General features: G+C 51.7%; 1 protein-coding gene and 1 long non-coding RNA gene across 2 annotated transcripts in view; both read right to left on the reverse strand.

Annotated features, from left to right (window-relative positions):
* Positions 1-597: 597 nt before the first annotated feature.
* On the reverse strand, positions 598-3,194 carry LOC129057787 (uncharacterized). The gene is made up of 3 exons (XR_008522570.1): positions 2,593-3,194; positions 2,291-2,410; positions 598-983 (listed from the first exon to the last, which is right to left on the reverse strand). It is a non-coding gene; the product is annotated as an uncharacterized LOC129057787 (long non-coding RNA).
* A 9,736-nt stretch (positions 3,195-12,930) lies between these two features.
* TPO (thyroid peroxidase) overlaps positions 12,931-22,515 on the reverse strand; it is a 124,235-nt gene continuing 114,650 nt past the window's right edge. Inside the window, exons 15-16 of the mRNA XM_063713806.1 lie at positions 14,855-15,032; positions 12,931-13,165 (exon numbers count right to left, since the gene is read on the reverse strand). Of these exons, the coding sequence (XP_063569876.1) occupies positions 13,112-13,165; positions 14,855-15,032 (232 nt within the window). The 3' untranslated portion in view covers positions 12,931-13,111. The remainder of the gene's footprint in view (positions 13,166-14,854; positions 15,033-22,515) is intronic.

A 22,515-nucleotide genomic window follows, 5' to 3' on the forward strand; every position in this document is an offset into this window, starting at 1 on the left:
ACACACACACACACATCACACACATGCATAAACCCATACACATGCAGCACACACCACAGACATGCATCACACACATATACGCACATACACAACACATGCATACACACTACACACCACACAGACATCATACATGCACACCCATACAACACACACATTCGCCACACACCACACACATGCATCACACATATATATATATATGCATACACATACAATGCGGCTTCTGGGAGGAAGAAGTGATGACATCCAGAAAGCCACCTGGCATGACCCCAGCTCCATCCCCGGGGCTCAGGGGAGGATGTAAAACTTCAGCAAGCATTGTTTGTGCAACCCCCAAACTTACCCCTCTTATTTCTATGTCTCTCATCACAGCTTATTCTGAGGTAAAGAGATACTATCAGTGACTTACATTTTAGTGAGAATTTTAGCACTAAGATTAAGCAAGACTTTCCACTGCCCTCTTCTAATATAGCAAGTCTTTTGTAATGCGGCTTCACCGTGTAATGGGGAATTTATAGCTCATGTAACTTCCCTTTCCATATAGCTTAAAAATCAACATAATGCTGTAAGATAAAGGAGAAATAAAATGAAAGTAATTTATAATCTATAACCATGCAATCTAATATGACAATGATCACTGACAACTGCCTAGAAGGTCGGTTAAAGTTGCCTAACGCCTGCTAATGAAGATAAAAAAGAAGTAAAATAATGGTCAGCAGAACAGTCTCAATGCTTTTTATTTCCAGTTCCTATTGTGAATGCGTGTCTAAGACATCCAGAGCAGGGTTTTGGAAGGTGTGGGGATCTTTGTGCAATGTGGAGAACCTTGGTATAAAGTCCCTGTGAAATTAAATAATTCAGAAGTGAAGCTGTTGGAAGTTGAGATCATTTTGCACCTTGAGAGGCACGTGGCTGTGTGGCCTGAGTCACATGGTGTGAAGCTGCAACTTCTTTGATTCCAGATCAAATCTCTTCCCATTCTTGTCCTGTAAATGATTAGGAAGGACTGAATGGTACCAGAGGTGAGACCCCTCGAGACGATTACCCCTCCCTGTGGAAAGTTAAAGCGAGTTTCCTTGGAATGCAGCAAGCTGTGAGCAATCAAGTGAAATAGATGTAACCTGTGACCTCCTTGAAACAGGCTGCAGCCCTGTTATACTTCTGTCTCTGCTTATAAAATGAAACTTTAACTTCTCGCTTTAAAAGCAGAGCCCATTCATCTACAGTCTGTGTTTCCAAGGTGACGACTCTGAAGCTTTGCACTCAAATAAACTCTATACTGAATCATCTTTTCCAAATTTCATTATTGAAGATTGACATTTTGCTAACCACAAAGGGATGTGAAGTGGGCCTCCAGCGATCCCCATTACATCACCAACAGCCGGAGCCTTGCTGTCAGCACACATGGCTTGGGTTCACCTGACCTCGCTGGAGTCAACAGGGACCTCTGGGAAGGATCTTCTCGGGTCCGAACCTCCCAGCTTGTTGAAGTTCTGACTTTTATTTGAGCCACACAAATTCCTAACTCGATAGGGCTGGAAGACCTACTGCAAGCTTGGAGTTTTGTTTGTTATTCTTCTGGGATTCTGCTGACCCCGGATTCAAGACTTTGATTTTTTTTTTTTTTTTACTGAGGTTAAGGTTCTGTTTTGAATTACTCATTAGAGTTTCTAGAACCTTTTCTCCCATTTGAAATTTTGGTCAGGGAGAAAACAGTTTCTCTTTGAAAAGAGAAATTGAAGCTTTGTGGATTGAACAAAATTTGTAATATTTAAAACTGGCCAGACTCTGAAGGCTGATTCAACAAACAAATGTCCACTTTCTTCTTGAGTGAACAGAATTATAAAAGGTCCTCTAGGAGGATGAGGTAAGTCCCAGAATGGAAGGACAGTGTTCCTTCTAACTGAAAAAGGCCCTGAATGATAGCCACATGTCGCGTTAATAAACAATGAAGATGCGTTTATGAGAAAGGCTGCATTACAGGCTCGTATGGCCTTAGACAGACTCACTGCAGCCCCAGAAGGAACTGCACCAGTCATGTCCCTAACCCAGATGAATCAGATAATGTCCCTAAATTAACTACCGATATGAAAACCCAATAACCAAACTTTCAGATCCAACACCCTCTCCACACAGTTGGTTAAGCATCTGGTTTGTGTCTTGGGGAACTTGGCGGAAGAAGCTGTTAATCAATCTTTGGTTGGGTTCTGGCCTGTTTTGTCTTCCCTGCTCTGGCATTGGTGTGCAATGGAGTCAATTCACAACTGAAGGTACTAAAACAATCATTACTCACAGAATCCCGTTAACGGACGATGCAGCTGTGTAGCCTGACCAAGGTCACCACGTCACTTCTTTCATGTGGCTCCAGGTTCGGCCTATGCCCCGTCAGTTCTGTACAGCTTGGCACACAGCCCTAGACATGGGAGACAACATCCTAGGAGTGAACCTTCCTGATCATCTGGGGCTAAGCCCCTAAACATACAGAGATCCCAAACCATCTGCATTCAGCTACTAAGCTTTCTTCAAAAGGATCATGTTGATGTTGAAAAGGGGAGATGTGAAATTAATCCAAACTGAAAGCTGTCGGAACCGTACCTGATTTTGAGCCTTGAGAGGAACATGGCTGTGGGGCCTGCGTCGCATGGTGTGAAGCTGCACCTTCTGCTTCTTTATTCCGGGTCAAATCTCTTCCTCATTCTTGTCCTGTAATGATTAGGAAAGACTGAATAGTACCAGAGGTGAGACCCTCTCAAGACTATTACCCTTCCTTATGGGATGTTAAAACAATCTTCCTTAATGTAGCGAGCTATAACCTATGTCCTGATCTTGTTGGAAAATGCTGCAACCTGTTAAACCTCTGCCTCTGACTATGTAAATGAGACTTAAACTTTCCATTTTGAGAGTCTGTGTTTCCTATGTGACTATCCTCCAACTTCGTGTTCAAATAAACTCCACACTTCATCATATTTCCGGATTCTCAGTATTTAAGCTTGAACATTGCAAAGACACATTATCATGTTTATGTGGTGTCAGCATTCTATGGAAGTTTAGTGCAATTAAAATCGTGAAAAGGGCCAGGTGCAGTGGCTCATGCCTGTAATCCCAGCACATTGGGAGGCCGAGGTGGGCAGATCACCTGAGGCCAGGAGTTAGAGACCAGCTTGGACAACATGGTGAAACCCCATCTTACTAAAAATACAAAAATTAGCTGGCGTGGTGGCACACACCTGTAATCCCAGCTACTAGGGAGGCTGAGGCAGGAGAATAGCTTGAACCCAGGAGGCAGAGGTTGCCGAGATCACGCCACTGCACTCCAGTCTGGGCGACAAAGTGAGACTCCATCTCAAAAAGAAAAAAAAAAGTGAAAAGTTTTTTGTTTCAGTGTACATTACAACCACTCAAATTAGTTATGGGTATATTTTTCTTGCCTTCTTTTCAGTTTCTGCAGTAGGTGAGCTGCCCTGTGCTGGTCAGGATGTCAAGCACCTTTGGGACTCTGCCCATTAAACCACAGGGGATTTCCTCGTTATTGCTACAATTCCATCCCCAGAAATATTCCACGTGCCTGAGGTGGCATCCATCTCTTCCTAGGAAGACTGTCGGAGCTTCCTTTTAAACAGACTCTGCCCTGTCTCTGTGAAGACGTTCAGGTGCTGAGCACACGGAGGGCGGTGGGTCGGGGGACATGAGACTGACTGTAGGCAGCTCTCTAGAGCCCCTTTCACACGTGGGTCGTCACCTACCGACTTTTGAATCTCTGGGAGTGGGAACTGTACAGGCCGTGATGTTGTTTGAGGTCATTGCACCGAGAAGTGTTCCATGTGCAATGTGGTTAGAATCTTGTCACCATCGGAACTGGAAGGTCTTTAAGACCAAGGTATCCAGCCCCTCCATCATGCAGATAGGGGGCCTCAGGCCCTCAGGGTGATAAGAAGGAATCAGGCTTTCGAAGGTTAAGGAAGAGTGAAGTGCAAAACTCGGTCTCTGGAGCCCTGAGGTGGAGCCTAACCCTCACCCTGGCCCCGGCGTCCTCAGCCTGTGGGCGTCCAACTGCTCTGACGCAGCAACTGGCACGACCACCAGCCCCAGGGAGCAGCAGCGAGTTTCCAGGGTTAGGAATCACCCGGGAGCTAGTAATTCAGACTCCCAGGCTCCACAGAAACCTGTAGGGACCTCGGGGAAAGGCAGCTTTGTCCTAAGGCTCCACTTTGGGAAGAGGCAGGGCGGCCACTACGTGGCGCTGCAGAGCCGCGTCTCCGGGCAGGTGCCTGCGCTTGGGAGCGGGAAGCCAGGCTGGGTCATCTCCGTGCTGTCACTGCAGGAGGCAGAGACCCCACATCCCGCAAAGACGGAGGGGCTGGATTCCACCAGCAGCTCAGCCCATCTCTCCGCCCTTAAAAATCAAACCACATCTTAGGACAATATCAGGCTTGCGAACGAAGCATCCAGGGGTGGCCCAAGTGAGATGGGGGTGAGGCCGTGGGCCCCCTCGGTCCAACCTCACAGCCTCTCCGCTCTCCCCACTTCCGAGGCAGATTTCTGGGAATTTTGGAGTTCAGAGGGAAGAGAAATAAGTCATTTGTCAGCAGCCTGCTCCCTGATCTCCAAGGTCCCTTCCAGAAGGACAGGTGCTCCTCACATGGCCAAACCTGGCCCCGTCCAGGTCTCTCCACCCAGCAGCCCTGCGCTCTGTCTCTCCCTTTCCCCTTTCCTCCCTCCCTGCCTCCCTCCATTTCTCCCTTCCTTCCTTCCTTCCCTCCCTGCACAGGATCTGCCATTCCTTAGCTGTGAAATGCGGGCACAGGGCCTGTGACTGCACTCTGGGTGATAGCAGAAGAAGTGCCCTACGGCAGGTCAGTTGACTCAACAGAACTGGGTCAAAGTCCCCCAGCCCACAGGTCCAGCTCAGTGAGGCTCTACTGGTCTACAGGAGCCCAGCCCTGGAGCAGGGACACCTTTGCACCAGCAGTGCTGCATGAGATGGGCTGGGGAGAGCGCCCAAAGCCAGGGGCTGATGGAGGCCTGTGGACCCACCAGGAGAAGCCCTGCTGTCAGCTGCAGAAGAGAAGAGGCAGGTGTCTGGAGAGGGGGAGGGGGGTGTCCTATGGCAGGTGGAACTTCTCCCTATTTACCTGGCTGGGGTGGGGCCACAACACAAAATGGATGCCCTGAAAAACTCAAACCAATCTGGAAAATGTGCGTCCACCTCTGCACTATGCCTGTTCTGCACCATATGCCTGTTCTGCACTAGATACTTGTTCTCTGCCTCCCTCTGGGCCAAGGCTTACCTGCCCTGCAGCCTCAGGAATGTCAGCCCGGTTTCCATGAGAGGGACCTAGAAGCTGCTGAGTAACTGTTACGGGCAGGCACTGTCGTTGTCTCTCTCCTTGGATTATCTCATGAAACTTCTCAATGGGAGCCATCAAAGCTTGGCCCCTCTGATTTTCTCCTTGGGATGGTCACTTTTATGCTCTCCCTGGAGTGCCTAAGTATGAATCACTGCTCTAAGAAAAGAGCTGCCAGGCAGAAGGGCAGAGCTGCACAGCCGCTGGCTCCAGCTGCTCCGGGATCCAATTACTTACCAGGACTGAGGACTGGAGGTTCTCTGCAGACAGGTGCTGGCCCTGGCTCAGCCTGGGGTGAAACTCGCTCCTGTAGAGACCAAGGGTGAGTGAGGGCAGGAGGGAGGGGTGTGGGGCCAGTCCTTCCCGGAGACGGTTTCCTTCTCCTTACCCGTTGCAAGGCTTGTGGCGGACACCCCTGCACCCAAAGTCACACTGACAAGAGGAGGGCATGGCACGTGTGTTTAGCCAAGGCCTTCCGCCACACATGAGGACCCAAGGCCCCGGGAAACGGAATTCTTCTGCTAAGCCTGAGGAAGGAAGCAGGAACCAGGGAGTTCTGGGAGTGGACAGAAAGGCATGCCCTGGAGCTGGTGAGCCGGGAGCCTGGCCAGGCCCCTTGGCAGAATCCTTCCTGGGTGTGTGCTGGGATCGTCCCCTGGGTGCCCAGCAGGATACGGACACTCGAGGACCTTCCGGGAGAAGCGGGGAGGCAGAGAGCTACCCTCCCAGGCTTTATGGCTTGCTTTTGGCGAGAAGAGCCCTAGTTTCCATTATGGACTTTGTAGCGGGAGGAAGGGTGAAGGCCGGAGAGGACTTCTTGCTTCTGTTGACTTGCGGATCTCCCTCAGCTCAAAGCAGGCCATTCACCAAGGTGCTGCATTTGGGGTATTGCGTTTTGAACCCGATGGGGGAGTGAGAAAATGCATATGAAATTGCCTGCAAGAAGGGCAGGGTCATGAAAAGTGCATTACATTTTTTTTTAATGGTAAAGCCAAGAGTCAGGCTCTGACCGCTGTTTCATTCTGTACTTTTCTTTAAAGATTCCCAAGAGGCAAGTTCCCTCAGTTTACTTTAAACAAGCTATTTAATGCTGTCTTATGATTTCATTGAGTTTTTATGGACATAAGTTAAACACTGGCTAAAAATATTTATCCTTAAATAGTCTGTCACTCACTGACCAACGAAGTGTCATTTTTTCTTGGTAGTTTTTTTTTTTTGTTTTTTTTTTTTTTTGAGATGGAGTCTCTCTCTGTCATGCAGGCTGGGGTGCAGTGGCGCGATCTCTGCCTCCTGGGTTCATGCCATTCTCCTGCCTCAGCTTCCTGAGTAGCTGAGACTACAGGCGCCCGCCAGCATGCCCGGCGAATTTTTTTGTCTTTTTTTAGTAGAGACGGGGTTTCACAGTGTTAGCCAGGATGGTCTCGATCTCCTGACCCATGATCTGCCCGCCTTGGCCTCCCAAAGTGCTGGGATGACAGGCGTGAGCCACGGCGCCTGGCTGGTAGAGTTCTTAAGCGTTGATTCCCCTTCACTGATAGGGTGAAAGAAAGCCCTTCCATGCTCCTAAACAGGAGCGGTGGTGTGATGTCTCTGTGTGCAGATGTGGTATGTGGTGTGTCTGTGTGGTGTGTGTGCAGGTGTGTGTGTGTGGTAGGAAGTGTGAGTGATTTTTGACTGTGTGTGGGGAAGTGTATGTGGTGTGTGTGTATGGTGGGTGGTGTGAGTGGTTTTGGGTGTGTGTGTGTGTGTGTGTGTCTGTGTGGTGGGTGGTGTGAGTGATTTTTGGCTGTGTGTGTGGTGGGTGGTGTGTGTGTGGTGGGTGGTGTGTGTGTGTGGTGGGTGGTGTGAGTGATTTTTGGCTGTGTGTGTGGTGGGTGGTGTGTGTGTGTGGTGGGTGGTGTGAGTGATTTTTGGCTGTGTGTGTGGTGGGTGGTGTGTGTGTGGTGGGTGGTGTGTGTGTGTGGTGGGTGGTGTGAGTGATTTTTGGCTGTGTGTGTGGTGGGTGGTGTGAGTGGTTTTTGACTGTGTGTGTGTGTCTGTGTGGTGGGTGGTGTGAGTGATTTTTGGCTCTGTGTGTGGTGTGTGGTTGGTGGTGTGTGATTTTTGGCTGTGTGTGTGGTGGGTGGTGTGAGTGGTTTTTGACTGTGTGTGTGTGTGTCTGTGTGGTGGGTGGTGTGAGTGATTTCTCGGTGTGTGTAGTGGGTGGTGTGAGTGGTTTTTGTGTGTGGTGGATGGTGTGAGTGATTTTTGGCTGTGTGTGTGGTGGGTGGTGTGAGAGATTTTTGGGTGTGTGTAGTGGGTGGTGTGAGTGATTTTCGGCTGTGTGTGTGTCTGTGTGGTGGGTGGTGTGAGTGGTTTTGGGTGTGTGCAGTGTGTGTTTCTGTCTTTCTGTGTGTAATGCTTATCGATATACTTACATGACGTACTTATTTCACTGATCACAGGATTTCACAGTTTTTGAGAGGTGTCTCTTCTTGACAATAAATATTGATTATTTAAGTCATGCAAATGCAGAGTTAGGATTTGAGGTTTTATTCCAGAAAGTTCATGGCGATGAAACTGATTCCCTGAAAGATATCTGAGTCCCTGGAACCTGTGAATGAGACCTTACGTGGAGAAAGAAAAAGGATCTTTAGAGGGAAAGATTAAGGGTCTTGCGAATGGGAGAGCTGCCTGGACCACCTGGGGGTGCCTGAGTGCCAGGACCCATGCCCATTCCAAAGGGAGGTGGAGGGTTTTCCACAGACAGAGGGAAAGGAGACATGGAGGCAGCAGAATTGGAACGGGGCAGCCCCAGTCAGGTTTGCCTGGAGGCCCCAGAATCTGGAAGAGACAAGGAAGGGCCCTGAAGATCCTCCAGAGGGAGCGTGGCCCCGCAGGCACCTCCACCTGGGAGTGCTGGACTCCGCCACGGGGACAGTGTCCATTCCCTGTGTGGGGCCACCCTGTGTGTGGGAGTCTGTGATGCAACCCCAGGAAACCAACACAGGCAGAGACGGAAATCTGCAGGGTCTGAACCCCAAACCCAAGACCCACCTGTCTCTCCCAGCTCCCTCCCCAGCAGGGAGGGAGGTCAAGTGCTCCCTCCCTGCTCCACCAGGAGTAGTGTTCCCACTTTCCCCAGGCCTGGAGATGCCCCCAACCCCAAGAATAGTGCTCCCCCCTTGACTCCCAGGGATAATGCTCCCCTAACCCCAGGAATAGTGCTCCTCCACAACCTCCGGTCCAGTGCCCTAACTGCAGATTGCATTTTTGATTGCAGAAGTCATGAGCGAAGAGACCGTGACCCTCTCTCAAACCCTGCACGTGCTGACATCTCCAAGTGTGCTGTGTCCTGGGTGGGCTTTCTTCATAGACCGTGCTTCCGTCTGTCTGGAGTTTCCGCTTCATCCATCCGTCCACAGGGAGGACTCACACCCCTGAGTCCGAAGCCACACCACGCATCCTGTAGAAACTCTCACTGCCTAGGGAGCCTGCTTCATTAGGAAAGCTCCAGGTTCACAGAGGCTCTGGGCTCTCTCTGGGCCCGACGCCCTTCACTGTTTGAATTTAGCAGCTGCGTGCAGGTGCGGAGGACGTGCACCTTCCAGCCTTTGTCCTTTCCCGGCCTTTCTTCTCATCAGTCCTACCGTCTGTCGGCCCTAAGTGGACGCTCGGGTGAGTGAGTCCGTAAGCAATGAGCAGTGCCTGTCCTTAGCATGTCTGGGGTCTGTGGCTTTTGAGAAGCCATCTGCAAAGCTATTGCTGACATGGATGTCATGAGGTTCTCTCCCTTATTCCAGAGCTCAGTAAGCCCACGGGGTGCAAGGGTCTTGACATTCACACCTGAGTGAGAAAGTGGTGATGTTTAACTACAAGCACGAAAAACCCAAAAAGTACAATAATAAGGTTTCCATGTGCAACGCACAAATCCAGCGCCCTGGAATGAAACAGACACGTGTGCTCTTTGAGCGGAAGGAAGATGCAGGTCAGAAAAAATGGTGATTCTGCTGTTTCCCAAGTCACCCAGCAGGTGGGGGTGTCTGCTCATGGAAACCCACATTTGCTAGGATACAATTTCCCTCTTCTTTTTCACGAAGGAAAGGTCAATTCATTCAGAAATTACATCCTTAGTGAGATACCCATGACTTGTCGGGCCCCGTACACTCAGAACCCCTGCTCCCAGGGGACTGCTGGGTCAACGTGGTCCAACATGTGTAATATTCACAAGGAATGGGTGTTACAAGCCCAGCAGGCTGTATGGCTCTCATTAATTTGGCTAGAATCATTCATGAATAGCAGAATGTTTAATATGGAAGCAGCAGCCACCCAAATAGCAAACACAATTTGGGGACATCGAGGTTGGGTAGAGATGATGGGGCTGTTAGCGCCATGGCAGGGGTGAGGCAGAGTCCTACCAAGTGCTGATGGTGAAGTGTGTTGTCATCTCTTCCTGAACTTAAATTTGTTACATGATTCTAAGCAATTCACTTCCAATGCCTGGGACTCAGCTATTTCCTCTCCAAAATCAAGGGGCTGTACAGAGTGACCTTGGGGTGGTCTCCAGGGCTAACATCACACGGTGCCAATTATCCCAGTAAGAGGCCAAAGCCGTGGCCAGTTTGCCTGGAATTCTCCTGTGAATGGCCCAACAGAAATAATGAAAGTGAGTGAATGGTGTTACAGACACAGAAAGGCCTGGGAAGGAAGCTGACCAACTTCCTGGATACTTAGCCAGGCGCAGTCTTCTCAGTTAATCTTTAAATGGATTGAGATTTGGCAAAATTGTTACAAATCCTGGCAGCATATCAACCAATGTCATTATACCAATTAAGTAACTAATATCCTAAAACTCTTTGACCCCAAGGAGTGTCAGGATTGTAGCACTGTGAAGATGCTGCACACGAATTAAGGTTGATCCCATCATTGGGGATTGTCAAGTTTGTGAGCCATCAGTGCGTAATCATCCTGGGACTCTTAAAATATGTGTATCACTATAGTCAGGGTTCTGCAGTGAGACAGAACCAATAGGCTAGATAGATAGGTAGCTATATAGACAGGTGATAGATAGATAGATAGAAGACAAACAGATAGCTAGCTAGGGGGATGGAAAGAGGATATTCAGTAGGAGCACTGGCTCATGTGATGGTGGAGGTGAGAAGTCCCAGAACAGCCTGTCTTAGAGCTGGAGACTCTGGGATGCCAGTCATGTGACTCAGGACCCAAGTTGCAAGGCCTCAGAGCCAGGGAAGACAATGGCGTGACTCAGTCCAAGGCTGAAGGCCTGAGAGCCCAGGGCAGGGAGTGCTGGTGCAAGTCCAGAGTCTAAAGGCCGAGAGGCTAGAGTGCTGATGTCCAAGGGCAGGAGAAGAAGGGTGTCCCAGCTCTAGGAGACAGACACAGCTGCCTTTTAGTTCTATCCGGGATTGGATGGTACCCAACCTGCATTCAGGCAGGTCTTCCCCCTCAGTCTGCTGACTCACACCCCAGTCTCCTCCAAAACAGCTCATCCTCTTATCCATCCATCTAGCTGAGGCTGAGACAAGATCTCACCAGCCAGCTGGGCCTCCCTCCAGCCAGCCAGGTTGAGGCCTGGCATTAACCATCACTATATGGCACTGCTCCTTCTGGCTAATCCCAGAGGGCAGAGGTCACGCAGGCACCGCATCAAGCCAGGGTTCCTTGTTTTGGTGTCAGCAAGAGGCTCCAAGGTGGAAGGGAAGACCACTCCCCAGTCAGAGTGTTCCAGTGTGTCGCAGGGCAGTGGCTGGAAGTAGGAGGCCTGTGTTCCCTTCGTGGAAATGATCCTGAGGTTGGGCGGCCGCCTCCCTTCGCTGCCCAGAGCGGGTGCTGATGCGTTGTGCATGATCCAGAGGTGGGGCGGCCGCCTCCCTTCGCTGCCCAGAGCGGGTGCTGATGCGTTGTGCATGATCCAGAGGTTGGGCGGCCGTCTCCCTTCGCTGCCCAGAGCGGGTGCTGATGCGTTGTGCATGATCCAGAAGTTGGGCGGCCGTCTCCCTTCGCTGCCCAGAGCAGGTGCTGATGCGTTGTGCATTGCTGCGATTCCCTGCGTCTCTCCTCGCCCGCTGATGGGAACGCTCAGCAGCTCCTCTGCAGAAGCCGGGTCCTGTCCCTTCCCTGGGTGTTGATATGGTTTGGTCTGTGTCCCACCCAGTCTCATGTGGAATTGTCACTCCCAGTGTTGGAGGAGGGGCCTGTTGGGAGGCGGTGGGATCCCGGGGTGGGTTCTCAGGAAGGGTCCAGCACCACCCCTCTTGGTCCTGTGCAGTGAGTGAGTCCCCTGCGATCCGGTGGTCTCCATGTGTGGCTGCCCCTCTCCCTCTCAGCTCCTGGCTCCCACCCTGTGATGGGCCGCCTGCCCGGCCCCTTCCACCGTGACTGTGTTTCCAGAGGCCTCCCCAGAAGCCCAGCAGATGGCAGCACCATGCGTCCTGTACCGCCTGCGCAACCCGGAGCCAGTTAAAGCTCTTTTCTCTATAAATGACCCAGTCTCAGTGGTTCTTTATGGCAGTGTGAGAACAGGCTGCTTACCGGTATGATAAGGGCAATCTGTGAAATTTGCCAGGATATTTTTAATATTGTTTTAATTATGAAATCATTCATGAGTTTTACATGAACAAAACTAAGAGTTTGGGAACACATAGAACAGGATGGCCTGGCACCAAGGGAAAACAACAGTCTGGTATTTTTGGGTCATAAAAGTTATAAAAAGCAAACCATGCTTTCTCTACATAACACTAGAGCGAAATAAAACATCCTGAAGCAAAACGTTCATAGCCCTCCTATGCCACTGTTGTCACTTGTGGTGAGATCATTAAGTGCTGCCTCGATGGTCTGTTTTATCCATGAATTGGTTACTACTCTCTTCTCTTAGTGCAGGTAGAACTCCAGCTCAGATGCATCTGAGTTTGCTTTCAATGCCGAAGGACTCCTATTTCTTGGGTGAGGCTGAGGGCTGCCTGGGCTGGGACCCAGCGCTCGGAATTCAGCTGCTTCACATGTGAAATGAGGACAGCAGCTTTACAGGGTCGACGTGGCTAACGGTGCCCCCCAGACTGCCTTGTTGAGTCAGGGAGGGAGTTTCCTCCGGGATCACTGGGCTGTGTTCCCCGTGAGTGAGGGTGTAAGGAGGGGTGAGAGCAGCATGTGGCAGGGCAGCTGCTGGAGGCAGAAGCCTGGGGTCTGAGGCTCATATGTTGGTAAATCTCTGGAGGATGAGACAAGTCACTTTGCCTTGTTGGTCCTTAAGGCTCCAGCCTCTCCCTCAGAATCCCTTTCCTCCTCCCACCGGCCCTGCAGGAAGCCAGGAGTGCTCTTCCCAGGAGAAGAGGGAAGCCAGATGCAGGCCCTGTGGACACCTGGTGATGGGCAGGGGGTGTGGAAACGCCAGTGCTGGAGGGACCGCCGGGGCAGAGTGCAGATGAGCACAGCATCAGAGACACCAGAAAGTAGAGATAGGAGGATGGCAAGAGTAGTGTTTCCAGGGTTCGCAAAATAAAGATGTGTAATCTGTAAATACATTTTAATGGCAAAGCCCCAGAAGGAACAAATCAGGCAATGTTTGTTTACAAGAAAAGGCCAGACAGATGCAGCTATAATATTTATTCATCCATGCCTGAGAGTAATTACAACATAGTACTAGATTTGCCCGTGTTTGGAAAACAGTCGTCCTGGTGATTTTGGATTTGCCTGTGTTTGGAAAATAGTCGTACGGTGATTTTGGGAACACGAAGCTGTTCTGCAGGATTCAGTGTCCTGCCACTTTGCCCTCAGAGGGCTCTCGGCAGCCTGTGAGCATCCCGGCCTTCCATCCCAGCACTCTCCTGCAAAAATGCAGAACAAACATTAATAACGTCTGAATTCTGACTGCTCCAGTAACAGCACACACTTGATACAAGACAGAAGGGCCTGGACAGGAGTTCTTTTCACAAAGGACCGCTGGCAAGATGAGCCATCCCTCTTCCTTGTCACGCTGGAGGGAAGTTTCTGGCTTCCGGACGAATGCTTGTTTGCAGGAGGCCACAGAGGAGCCACATGGCAAAGGTTCCTACTCACAGAGTGGGATCTGCGATCTGCAGGCAGGGTCCTTCAGGAAGAAGCCATGCTGAGCACACAGGTCCCTGCGACCACAGATGCACAGAACACCTGGCCTTGCCCCTGGTGTCAGTCAGGCTAATTAGGGGCCCGGGGGACTTGCTGACACTGCCCTTGCTGTGGCTAAAAAAGCTACTTAAATTCACAAAGAGCCTCACTCCCAGGCCAGGTCTTTTTGGTTCCATGCATGGGAGCCAGGTGCAAAGATGAATGTGCTCTCAGCAGAATGACCCTGGGCTCTGCTTGTCTCCAAGGACAGGATCTAATCTCACACTGAATTTCGGAAGGGAGCCCGATCATGTTGGCAATGCCCCCTCCTGTATGCAAGTGACTTTGTTTAAATTAAAATTTGTATTTTTAGTTGACAGATACTAACTGCATATATTTACGTTTTAAACATGGTTTTGATACCTTTACACTGTGGAGAGATTATATCAAGTTAATTAACATATCGTCACCTCACATCTTTTTTTGGCAGTGAGAACATTTAAAATCTATTATTCTAGTGGCTGGCTGTGGTCCCAGCACTTTGGGAGTTTCAGACTGGAGGATCTCTTGGGCCTAAGGGCTCAACACCAGCCTGGGCAGCATAGCAAGACTGCATCTCTGCAAAAAATTTAAAAATTAGCCAGGCATGGTGGTGAGCGCCTGTAGACCCAGCCACTCGAGAGGGTGAGGCAGGAGGATTGCTTGAGCAGGAGGGTCGACGCTGCAGTGAGCTATGTTTGTGCCACTGCACTCCAGTCTGGGCGACAGAGCAAGACTCTATCTCAAAAAACAACAACAACAACAAAAAAAACCTATTGTTTTAGCAATTTTGAAATATGCGATCATTATGACGAAGCGTGCGCCTCATGCTGTGCAGCGGATCTGAGGCGCCCTCCTCCTGCCTGAGACTTTGTGCCTGTGACCAGCACCTCCCTGCTTCCCTCTGGAGGCCACTGTTCTGCTCTCTGCTTCTCTCAGTTCAAAAGTCAAACTTACACAAGTGAGTTTTTGATATGGCTTCCCTTGGGGTTCTGCATACAAGGTAAGGGGGTAAAACATAAACATGCACATTTTTCCACACTGATGAATTTAAAAGTCAGCATTTTGCTTCAGCTTCTCCTTCCTCTCCTGTGCTTCCAGCCGATCCTCAGATTAGGTGGAAGCAAACGCCTGAAAGTCAGCCCTTAGTTTTGGAACCGGTTTGTACAAATGGAAGGCATTTATTTTCATTCCTCTCACTAAGCAGGCTCACATTCTGGCTCATTGTCATTAGCTTGTAAATAAAACCTCCCGGAGGAAGGTGCAGAACGGACTAGGAACCACGGAGTAAACAAAAATATGCAGGGAGCCCCAGCAGAGCTGCTCCGACACCCACATCCTGTCCAACCACTGCGGTGGCAGCTGGAAACATGCGGCATGGTGTGGCCCACCTGCTCTGAGTCCTGAGCTGCGGCCTGCTGCGGTGAGGTTCCTGCGTCCGGGTGCTTCCCGCATCTCAGCTGGGGAGTTCCTCCGCCTGTCTCCGAGATGGGCAGTGTGGATTTAGTGCCAGCACGTGTCCTGTGGGAGACACGTGTCCAGTTATCGGGAGAGGGCCCGGCACCGTGACTGTGGAGGGGAGAGAGTGCGGCATGAGCGACAGCAAGGCGGCCGTGCTTGTCTTTGGCAGGAACACTCCAACCCACTTTCATTTCACACTCAGTCAAGTCGATCATAATCTGATATATTTTGGAAAAAATTAGCACTGCTCTCTTCATAGGAAAAATGATTTTAGAATTTGCAGCCGAGAGGACCCTGTCTCCACGCAGCTGAGCTGTGGCTTTCTTACAACAATCATGCAAGGGACACGGGCTGCAGTGAGGATTTCCCCCCAGTCACTGCTAAGAGACGCATCCAAATGACAGACAACATTAGGCTTTTCCTGGGTCGGGGCATCATCCCTGTGCAGGCAAAGGGCCCAACACCATCTTCAACCTGAGCCTGAAGACCCCAGCCCCGACCTGGAGATGAGGGGGAGGAAGCGCCATCCCAGAGGAGCAAGGGTAGAGGCCCCCTGGTCTCCGGGAGGCGTGGAGAGCTGGGGCCAGTGCAGGAAGGGAAGCTCTGGTGAGATTGGAACCTTTTGAGGAGGGAAGAGCAAGTTACCCGGAAACTCATCACAAATACTGTGGGATTTACCTGTAAGTACAAAACAGCTTTTCCATCAGAACTTAACAGCTACTATATTTTCCAGCTGTTTGCCTTGATTCTACGTTTTTACCTGCCCCCGCCCCCATTCCCCAAATACTGAGCTGCTGGACTCCTTCCCTTGGTGGTCATTCATCTCTGACCTCTGCATGGCACCATCATCACGGGTCCTGAGCACTCCCCCCACCGCCCGAAGAGGACCACAGGCCCTGGAGGTGGCTTCCCGTGACCCTGTGTCAACGCGGCAACGGCAGACAATACTATAATGTCTACAAACAACTCCCGAGGTCCTCCCGGGGAGCGCAGTCCCCGCACCATAGCGCAGTCCGCACAGACATTCCAGCGGCTCCTCGCGGGGAGCGCAGTCCCAGCGCCATAGCACCCTCCGCACAGCCATTCCAGCACCGCCAGCAAAGGCATCGCAAACCAAAGTCCAGTGCACAGTCACCGCGCCACCCTTGCGGACTCCGACCTAGGTGTACATGGAAGACAGCCCTCCTGTCCGTGGGGAGGGCCTGAGTCTGCCTCTCCTCTGTACAGGCCCAACGGTCCTTGGTGGTTCAGTGCTTGTGACGGTGTCATTAGGAGCAAATGGCATTTAGTCATCGCTTCAGCCTGATCACCGAGGGGGGCTGGGGTGTTGCTTGAGTTTGACTTGGTGACCTCTCCACATCTCAGTTTTCTCATTCGTAAAGTGGGATAAAATAGCAACTTCCTTCAGTGAGAATCCACTGACATAAAGTCTGTAAGGAGTTAGCACCAATGCCAGCTTCTATTAAAATTCAGTGAAGGTCAGGTGTTCGTGCCATGTGAAAGTGCATTAATTTCTCATTCACTCTCTGCTAATTACTGTAAACGGAACTGGATCTACTTGATAATCATTTCAAAGTCACATCCACCCAGAACTTGGGAATGTTACCTTGTCTGGAAGTAAGGTTTTTTCAGATGTAATTAGTTAGGGTGAGTCTATCCTGGGGTAGGGTGGAACCTGGAATCCAGCAGGACTGGTACCCTTATAAGAAGAGGGGCATTTGAACACAGACACGCAGCAGAGAAGGCCGGGTAAAGACAGAGGGAGAGGTTGGCGTGATGAGTCTGTAGGCCAAGCAATGCCAGTGAACACCAGCAGTGCACCAAAGGCTGGGTGTGCAAGGCAGCATTCGTCCTTCCAACCTTTGGGGGGAGCAAAGCCCTGCCAACACTGTGACTTGGTCTTCCGGCCTCCAGAACTGAGAGAGTCAACGTCTGTTGCTTTAAACCACCAAACGTGTGGTTCTTTGTTATGGCAGCCCTCGCCCTCCTCTGCCTGAACCGTCACCACTCTGCCTTACCTCTCAATATCCCAAGTAAAAGCCACCTGAAGAAACCATGTCTTAACAGAGTATGTCTTGAAAATGTTGAAAAACGACTTTCCTCATTTTATGAATTTGCTGCATAATAGAAATTTAAATTAAAATAATTTGCATTCACTGTTCACTATTGTATTATAAGCATCATGCTTATTTCAATCTAGAGAGATCTTATGTCTTTTTAAATTATTTTCTATATTCATTGAGGTTCTGAATTGTGTAAAAGCATCAAAAACAATCCTTGTCAAATAATCCTGACTTTTCTGTACAATTGCATATGTGGCTATTTCGCCATTTGAATTCAAGCTTCTTCATGAACACTTTAGAAACAGGGACAGGGTGTGCCCGTGCCTCTGAATTCAACCCTCTTTCCTTTGTATCAGGTCGGAGCATCTCCCTAAGATGAGAAATATTAACTGCACTCTTACTAATTGCGAGATGCTTCTGGACAAAGAAATGAGGAAAGATTCACAGGGAGAAGAAGCCACTCCCTGCAGGGGGGGATTTGGGGAGGGTGCACACAGTGCGGGCGATTTGAGGAGGTTGCACACAGTGGGAGGGATTTAAGGAGGTGGCACACAATGGGGGGGATTTGGGGAGGTGGCACACAGTGGGGGGATTTGGGGAGGTTGCACACAGTGGGGGGATTTGGGGAGGTTGCACACAGTGGGGGGATCTGGGGAGGTTGCACACAGTGGGGGGATCTGGGGAGGTTGCTCACAGTGGGGGGATTTGGAGAGGTTGCTCACAGTGGGGGGATTTGAAGAGGTTGCTCACAGTGGGGGGGATTAGAGGAGGTTGCATACAGTATGGGGATTTGAGGGGGTAGCACACATTGTGGGGGATTTGGGGAGGTTGCACACAGTGAGGGGATTTGGGGGGATACACACAGTGGGGGGGATATGGGGAGGTTGCACACAGTGGGGGGATCTGGGGGGATGCACACAGTGGTGGGGATTTGGGGAGGTTGCTCACAGTGGGGAGATTTGGGGAGGTTGCTCACAGTGGGGGTATTTGTGGTTGCAAACAGTGGAGGTATTTGAGGAGCTTGCAAACAGTGGGGGTATTTGAGGAGCTTACACACAGTGGGGGGATTTGGGGAGGTTGCACACAGTGGGGGGATCTGGGGAGGTTGCTCACAGTGGGGGAATTTGGAGAGGTTGCTCACAGTGGGGGGATTTGAAGAGGTTGCTCACAGTGGGGGGGATTAGAGGAGGTTGCATACAGTATGGGGATTTGAGGGGGTAGCACACATTGTGGGGGATTTGGGGAGGTTGCACACAGTGAGGGGATTTGGGGGGATACACACAGTGGGGGGGGATATGGGGAGGTTGCACACAGTGGGGGGATTTGGGGGGATGCACACAGTGGTGGGGATTTGGGGAGGTTGCTCACAGTGGGGAGATTTGGGGAGGTTGCTCACAGTGGGGGTATTTGTGGTTGCAAACAGTGGAGGTATTTGAGGAGCTTGCAAACAGTGGGGGTATTTGAGGAGCTTACACACAGTGGGGGGATTTGAGGAGGGTGCACACAGTGGGGGGGATTAGAGGAGGTTGCACACAGTAGGGGGATTTGAGGAGGTAGCAAACATTGTGGGGGATTTGAGGAGGTTGCACAAAGTGGGGGGGATATGGGGAGGTTGTACACAGTGGGGGGATTGGAGGAGGTTGCACACAGTGGGGGGACTTGGGGGGGTTGCACACAGTGGTAGGGGTAGGGGGAGGTTGCACACAGTGGGGGGATTTGCGGAGGTTGCACACCGTGGGGGGATTTGAGTAGGTTGCTCACAGTGGGGAGGATTTGAGGAGGATGCACACAGTGTGGGAGATTTGAGGGGGTTGCACAGAGTGAGGGGGATTTTGGGGTTTGTACACGGTGTGGATTTGGGGAGGTTGAACACTGTGGGGGCATTTGAGGAGGTTGCACACAGTGGGGGAGATTTGGGAATGTTGCACACTGTGGGGGGATTTGTGGAGATTGCACACAGTGGGGGGATTTGGGAAGGTTGCACACATTTGGGGGGATTTGAGGAGGTTGCACACAATGGGATTTTGAGGGGGTTGCACACAGTGGGGGAGATTTGAGGAGGTTTATCACAGTTGGGATTTGAGGAGGTTGCATACAGTAGGGGGATTTGGGGGGGTGGCACTGTGGGGATTTGAGGAGGTTGCACACAGTGAGGGGACTTGGGGAGGTTTCTCACATTTGCAGGGGATTTGGGGGGTTGCAAACAGTGGGGGGATTTGAGGAGGTTGCACATAGTGGGGGGATTTGGGGAAGTTGCACATAGTGGGGGGAATTGAGGTTGCACACAGTGGGGGGGAGTTAAGGATATTGCACAAAGTGGGGGGATTTTAGGAGGTTGAACACTATGGGGGGGATTTGAGGAGGTTGAACACAGTGGGGGAGATTTGGGGAGGTTGCACACAGTGGGGGGATATGGGAAGGTTGCACACAGTGGGGGAGATTTGTGGAGGTTGCGCACAGTGGGGGGGAATTTGGGGAGGATGCATACAGTGGGGTGATTAGAGGAGGTTGCACACAGTGGGGGATGGGGGAAGTTGCACAGAGTGCGGAGGATTTGGGGAGGTTGCACAGAGTAGCGGGGATTTTGGGATGTTGCACACAGTGGGGGGGATTTGGGGAGGTTGCACACAGTGGGGGAGATTTGGGGAGGTTGCACACAGTGTGGGGGATTTGAGGAGGTTGCACACAGTGTGGGGGATTTGAGGAGGTTGCACGCCATGGGGGGATTTGAGGAGGTTGCTCACAGTGGGGGAGATTTGAAGAGGTTGCGCAGTTGGGGGTTTGAAGAGGTTGCTCACAGTGGGGGGATTTGAGGAGGTTGCACACAGTGTGGGAGATTTGGGGGGGTTGCACACTTTGAACGGAATTTGGCGGTTTGCACACAGTGGGGGTTTTTTGGGGAGGTTGCACAATGTGGGCCGATTTGAGGAGGTTGCACAGAATGGCGGGGATTTGGGGAGGTTCCACACAGTGGCAGGGATTTAGGGAGGTTGCACACAGTGGCAGGGATTTGGGGAGGTTGCATACAGTGGGGTGGATTTGGGGAAGTTGCACAGAGTGGGGGGTTTTTCGGGAGGTTGCACAGAGTGGGGGGGATTTGAGGAGGTTGCACAGAGTGGGGGGATTTGGGGAGGTTGCACAGAGTTGGGGGGATTTGAGGAGGTTGCCCACAGTTGGGGGGATTTGGGGAGGTTGCACAGAGCGTGGGGATTTGGGAAGGTTGCACACAGTGGGGGGAATTTGGGGATGTTGCTCACAGTTGGGGGGATTTGAGGAGGTCGCACACAGTAGGGGGATTTGGGAAGGTCGCACGCAGTAGGGGGGATTTGAGGAGGTTGCACAGAGTGGGGGGGATTTGGGGAGGCTGCACAGAGTGGGGGGATTTGGGGAGGCTGCACAGAGTGGGGGGATTTGGGGAGGTTGCTCACAGTGGGGGAGATTTGGGGAGGTTGCTCACAGTAGGGGGTTTGGGGAGGTTGCACACAGTGGAGGGCATTTGGGGAGGTTGCACATAGTGGGGGGATTTGAGGAGGTTGCACACAGTGGGGGAGATTTGGGGAGGTTGCACACAGTAGGGGGGAATTTGGGGAGGTTTCATACAGTGGGGGGAATTGGGGGAGGTTTCATACAGTAGGGGGGAATTTGGGGAGGTTTCACACAGTGGGGGGAATTTGAGGAGGCTACAAGCAGTGGGGGAGATTTGGGGAGGTTGCTCACAGTAGGGGGATTTGAGGAGGTTGCACAAAGAGGTGGGGATTTGGGGAGGTTGCACACAGTGGGAGGATTTGAGGAGGTTGCACACAGTGTGGGGATTTGGTGGGGTTGCACACAGTGGGGGGATGGGGGAGGTTGCACAGAGTGGGGGGATTTGGGGAGGTTGCTCACAATAGGGGGATTTGAGGAGGTTGCACACAGTGTGGGGATTTGGTGGGGTTGCACACAGTGGGGGGATTTGGTGGGGTTGCACACAGTGGGGGGATAGGGGGAGGTTGCACACAGTGTGGGGATTTGGGGAGGTTGCACACAGTGGGGGGATTTGGTGGGGTTGCACACAGTGGGGGGATTTGGTGGGGTTGCACACAGTGGGGGGATTTGGTGGGGTTGCACACAGTGGGGGGATTTGGTGGGGTTGCACACAGTGGGGGGATTTGGTGGGGTTGCACACAGTGGGGGGATTTGGTGGGGTTGCACACAGTGGGGGGATTTGGTGGGGTTGCACACAGTGGGGGGATTTGGGGAGGTTGCACACAGTGGGGGGATTTGGTGGGGTTGCACACAGTGGGGGGATAGGAGGAGGTTGCACAGAGTGGGGAGGATTTGGGAAGATTGCACAGAGTAGGGGGGATTTTGGGAGGTTGCATACAGTTGGGTGATTAGGGGATGTTGCACACATTGGGGGATGGGGGAGGTTGCACAGTGTGGGGGCGATTTGGGGAGGCTGCACAGAGTAGGGGGGATTTGGGGAGTTTGAACACAGTGGGGGTGATCAGGGGAGGTTGCAAATAGTGGGGGGGATTTGGGGAAGTTGCACAGATTGGGGGTGATTTGCGGAGGTTGCACAGAGTGGGTGGGATTTGGGTTGCTCACAGTGGGGGGATTTGAGGAGGTTACACACAGTGGGGGGATTTGAGGATGTTGCACACAGTGGGGGGATTTGGGGAGGGTGCACACAGTCTGGGAGATTAGAGGAGGTTGCACACAGTGGGGAGGATTAGAAGAGGTTGCACACAGTAGGGGGATTTGAAGAGGTTGCACACATTGTTGGGGATTTGGGGAGGTTGCACACAGTGAGGCGATTTGAGGAGGTTGCACACAGTGGGGGGATTTAGGGGGTTACACACAGGGGGACTTCAGGAGGTTGCACGCAGTGTGGGGGATTTGGGGAGGTTGCACACAGTAGGGGGATTTGAGGAGGTTGCACACAGTGGGGGGATTTGGGGGGTGGCACACAGTGGTAGGGATGGGGGAGGTTGCATAGAGTGGGGGGGATTTGAGGAGGTTGCACAGAGTGGGGGGGATTTGGGGATGTTGCACAGAGTGGGGGGGATTTGGGGAGGTTGCACACAATGGGCGGGATTTGAGGAGGTGGCACACATTGGGGGGGATTTGGGGAGGTTGTACAGAGTGGTGGGGATTTGGGGAGCCTGCACAGTGTGGGGATTTGAGAAGGCTGCACACAGTGGGGGGATTTGGAGGGGTTGCAAACAGTGAAGGGAATAGAGGGAGGTTGCACAGAGTCGGGGGGATTTGGGGAGGTTGCAGAATGGAGGGGATGTTGGGAGGTTGCACACAGTGGGGGGGATTTGGCGCGGGTGCACACAGTGGGGGAGATTTGGGGAGGTTTCACAGAGTGTGGGGGATTTGAGGAGTTTGCTCACAGTGGGGGGAATTTGAGGAGGTTGCACATATTGGGGGGATTTCAGGAGGTTGCTTACAATGGGGGAATTTGAGGAGGTTGCACACAGTAGTGGGGATTTGAGGAGGTTGCACACAGTCGGGGAGATTTGGGGGGGTTGCACACAGTGAGG

Source organism: Pongo abelii, chromosome 12 (genome assembly GCF_028885655.2).
Source record: "Pongo abelii isolate AG06213 chromosome 12, NHGRI_mPonAbe1-v2.0_pri, whole genome shotgun sequence".
NCBI classification, from domain to species: Eukaryota; Metazoa; Chordata; class Mammalia; order Primates; family Hominidae; genus Pongo; species Pongo abelii.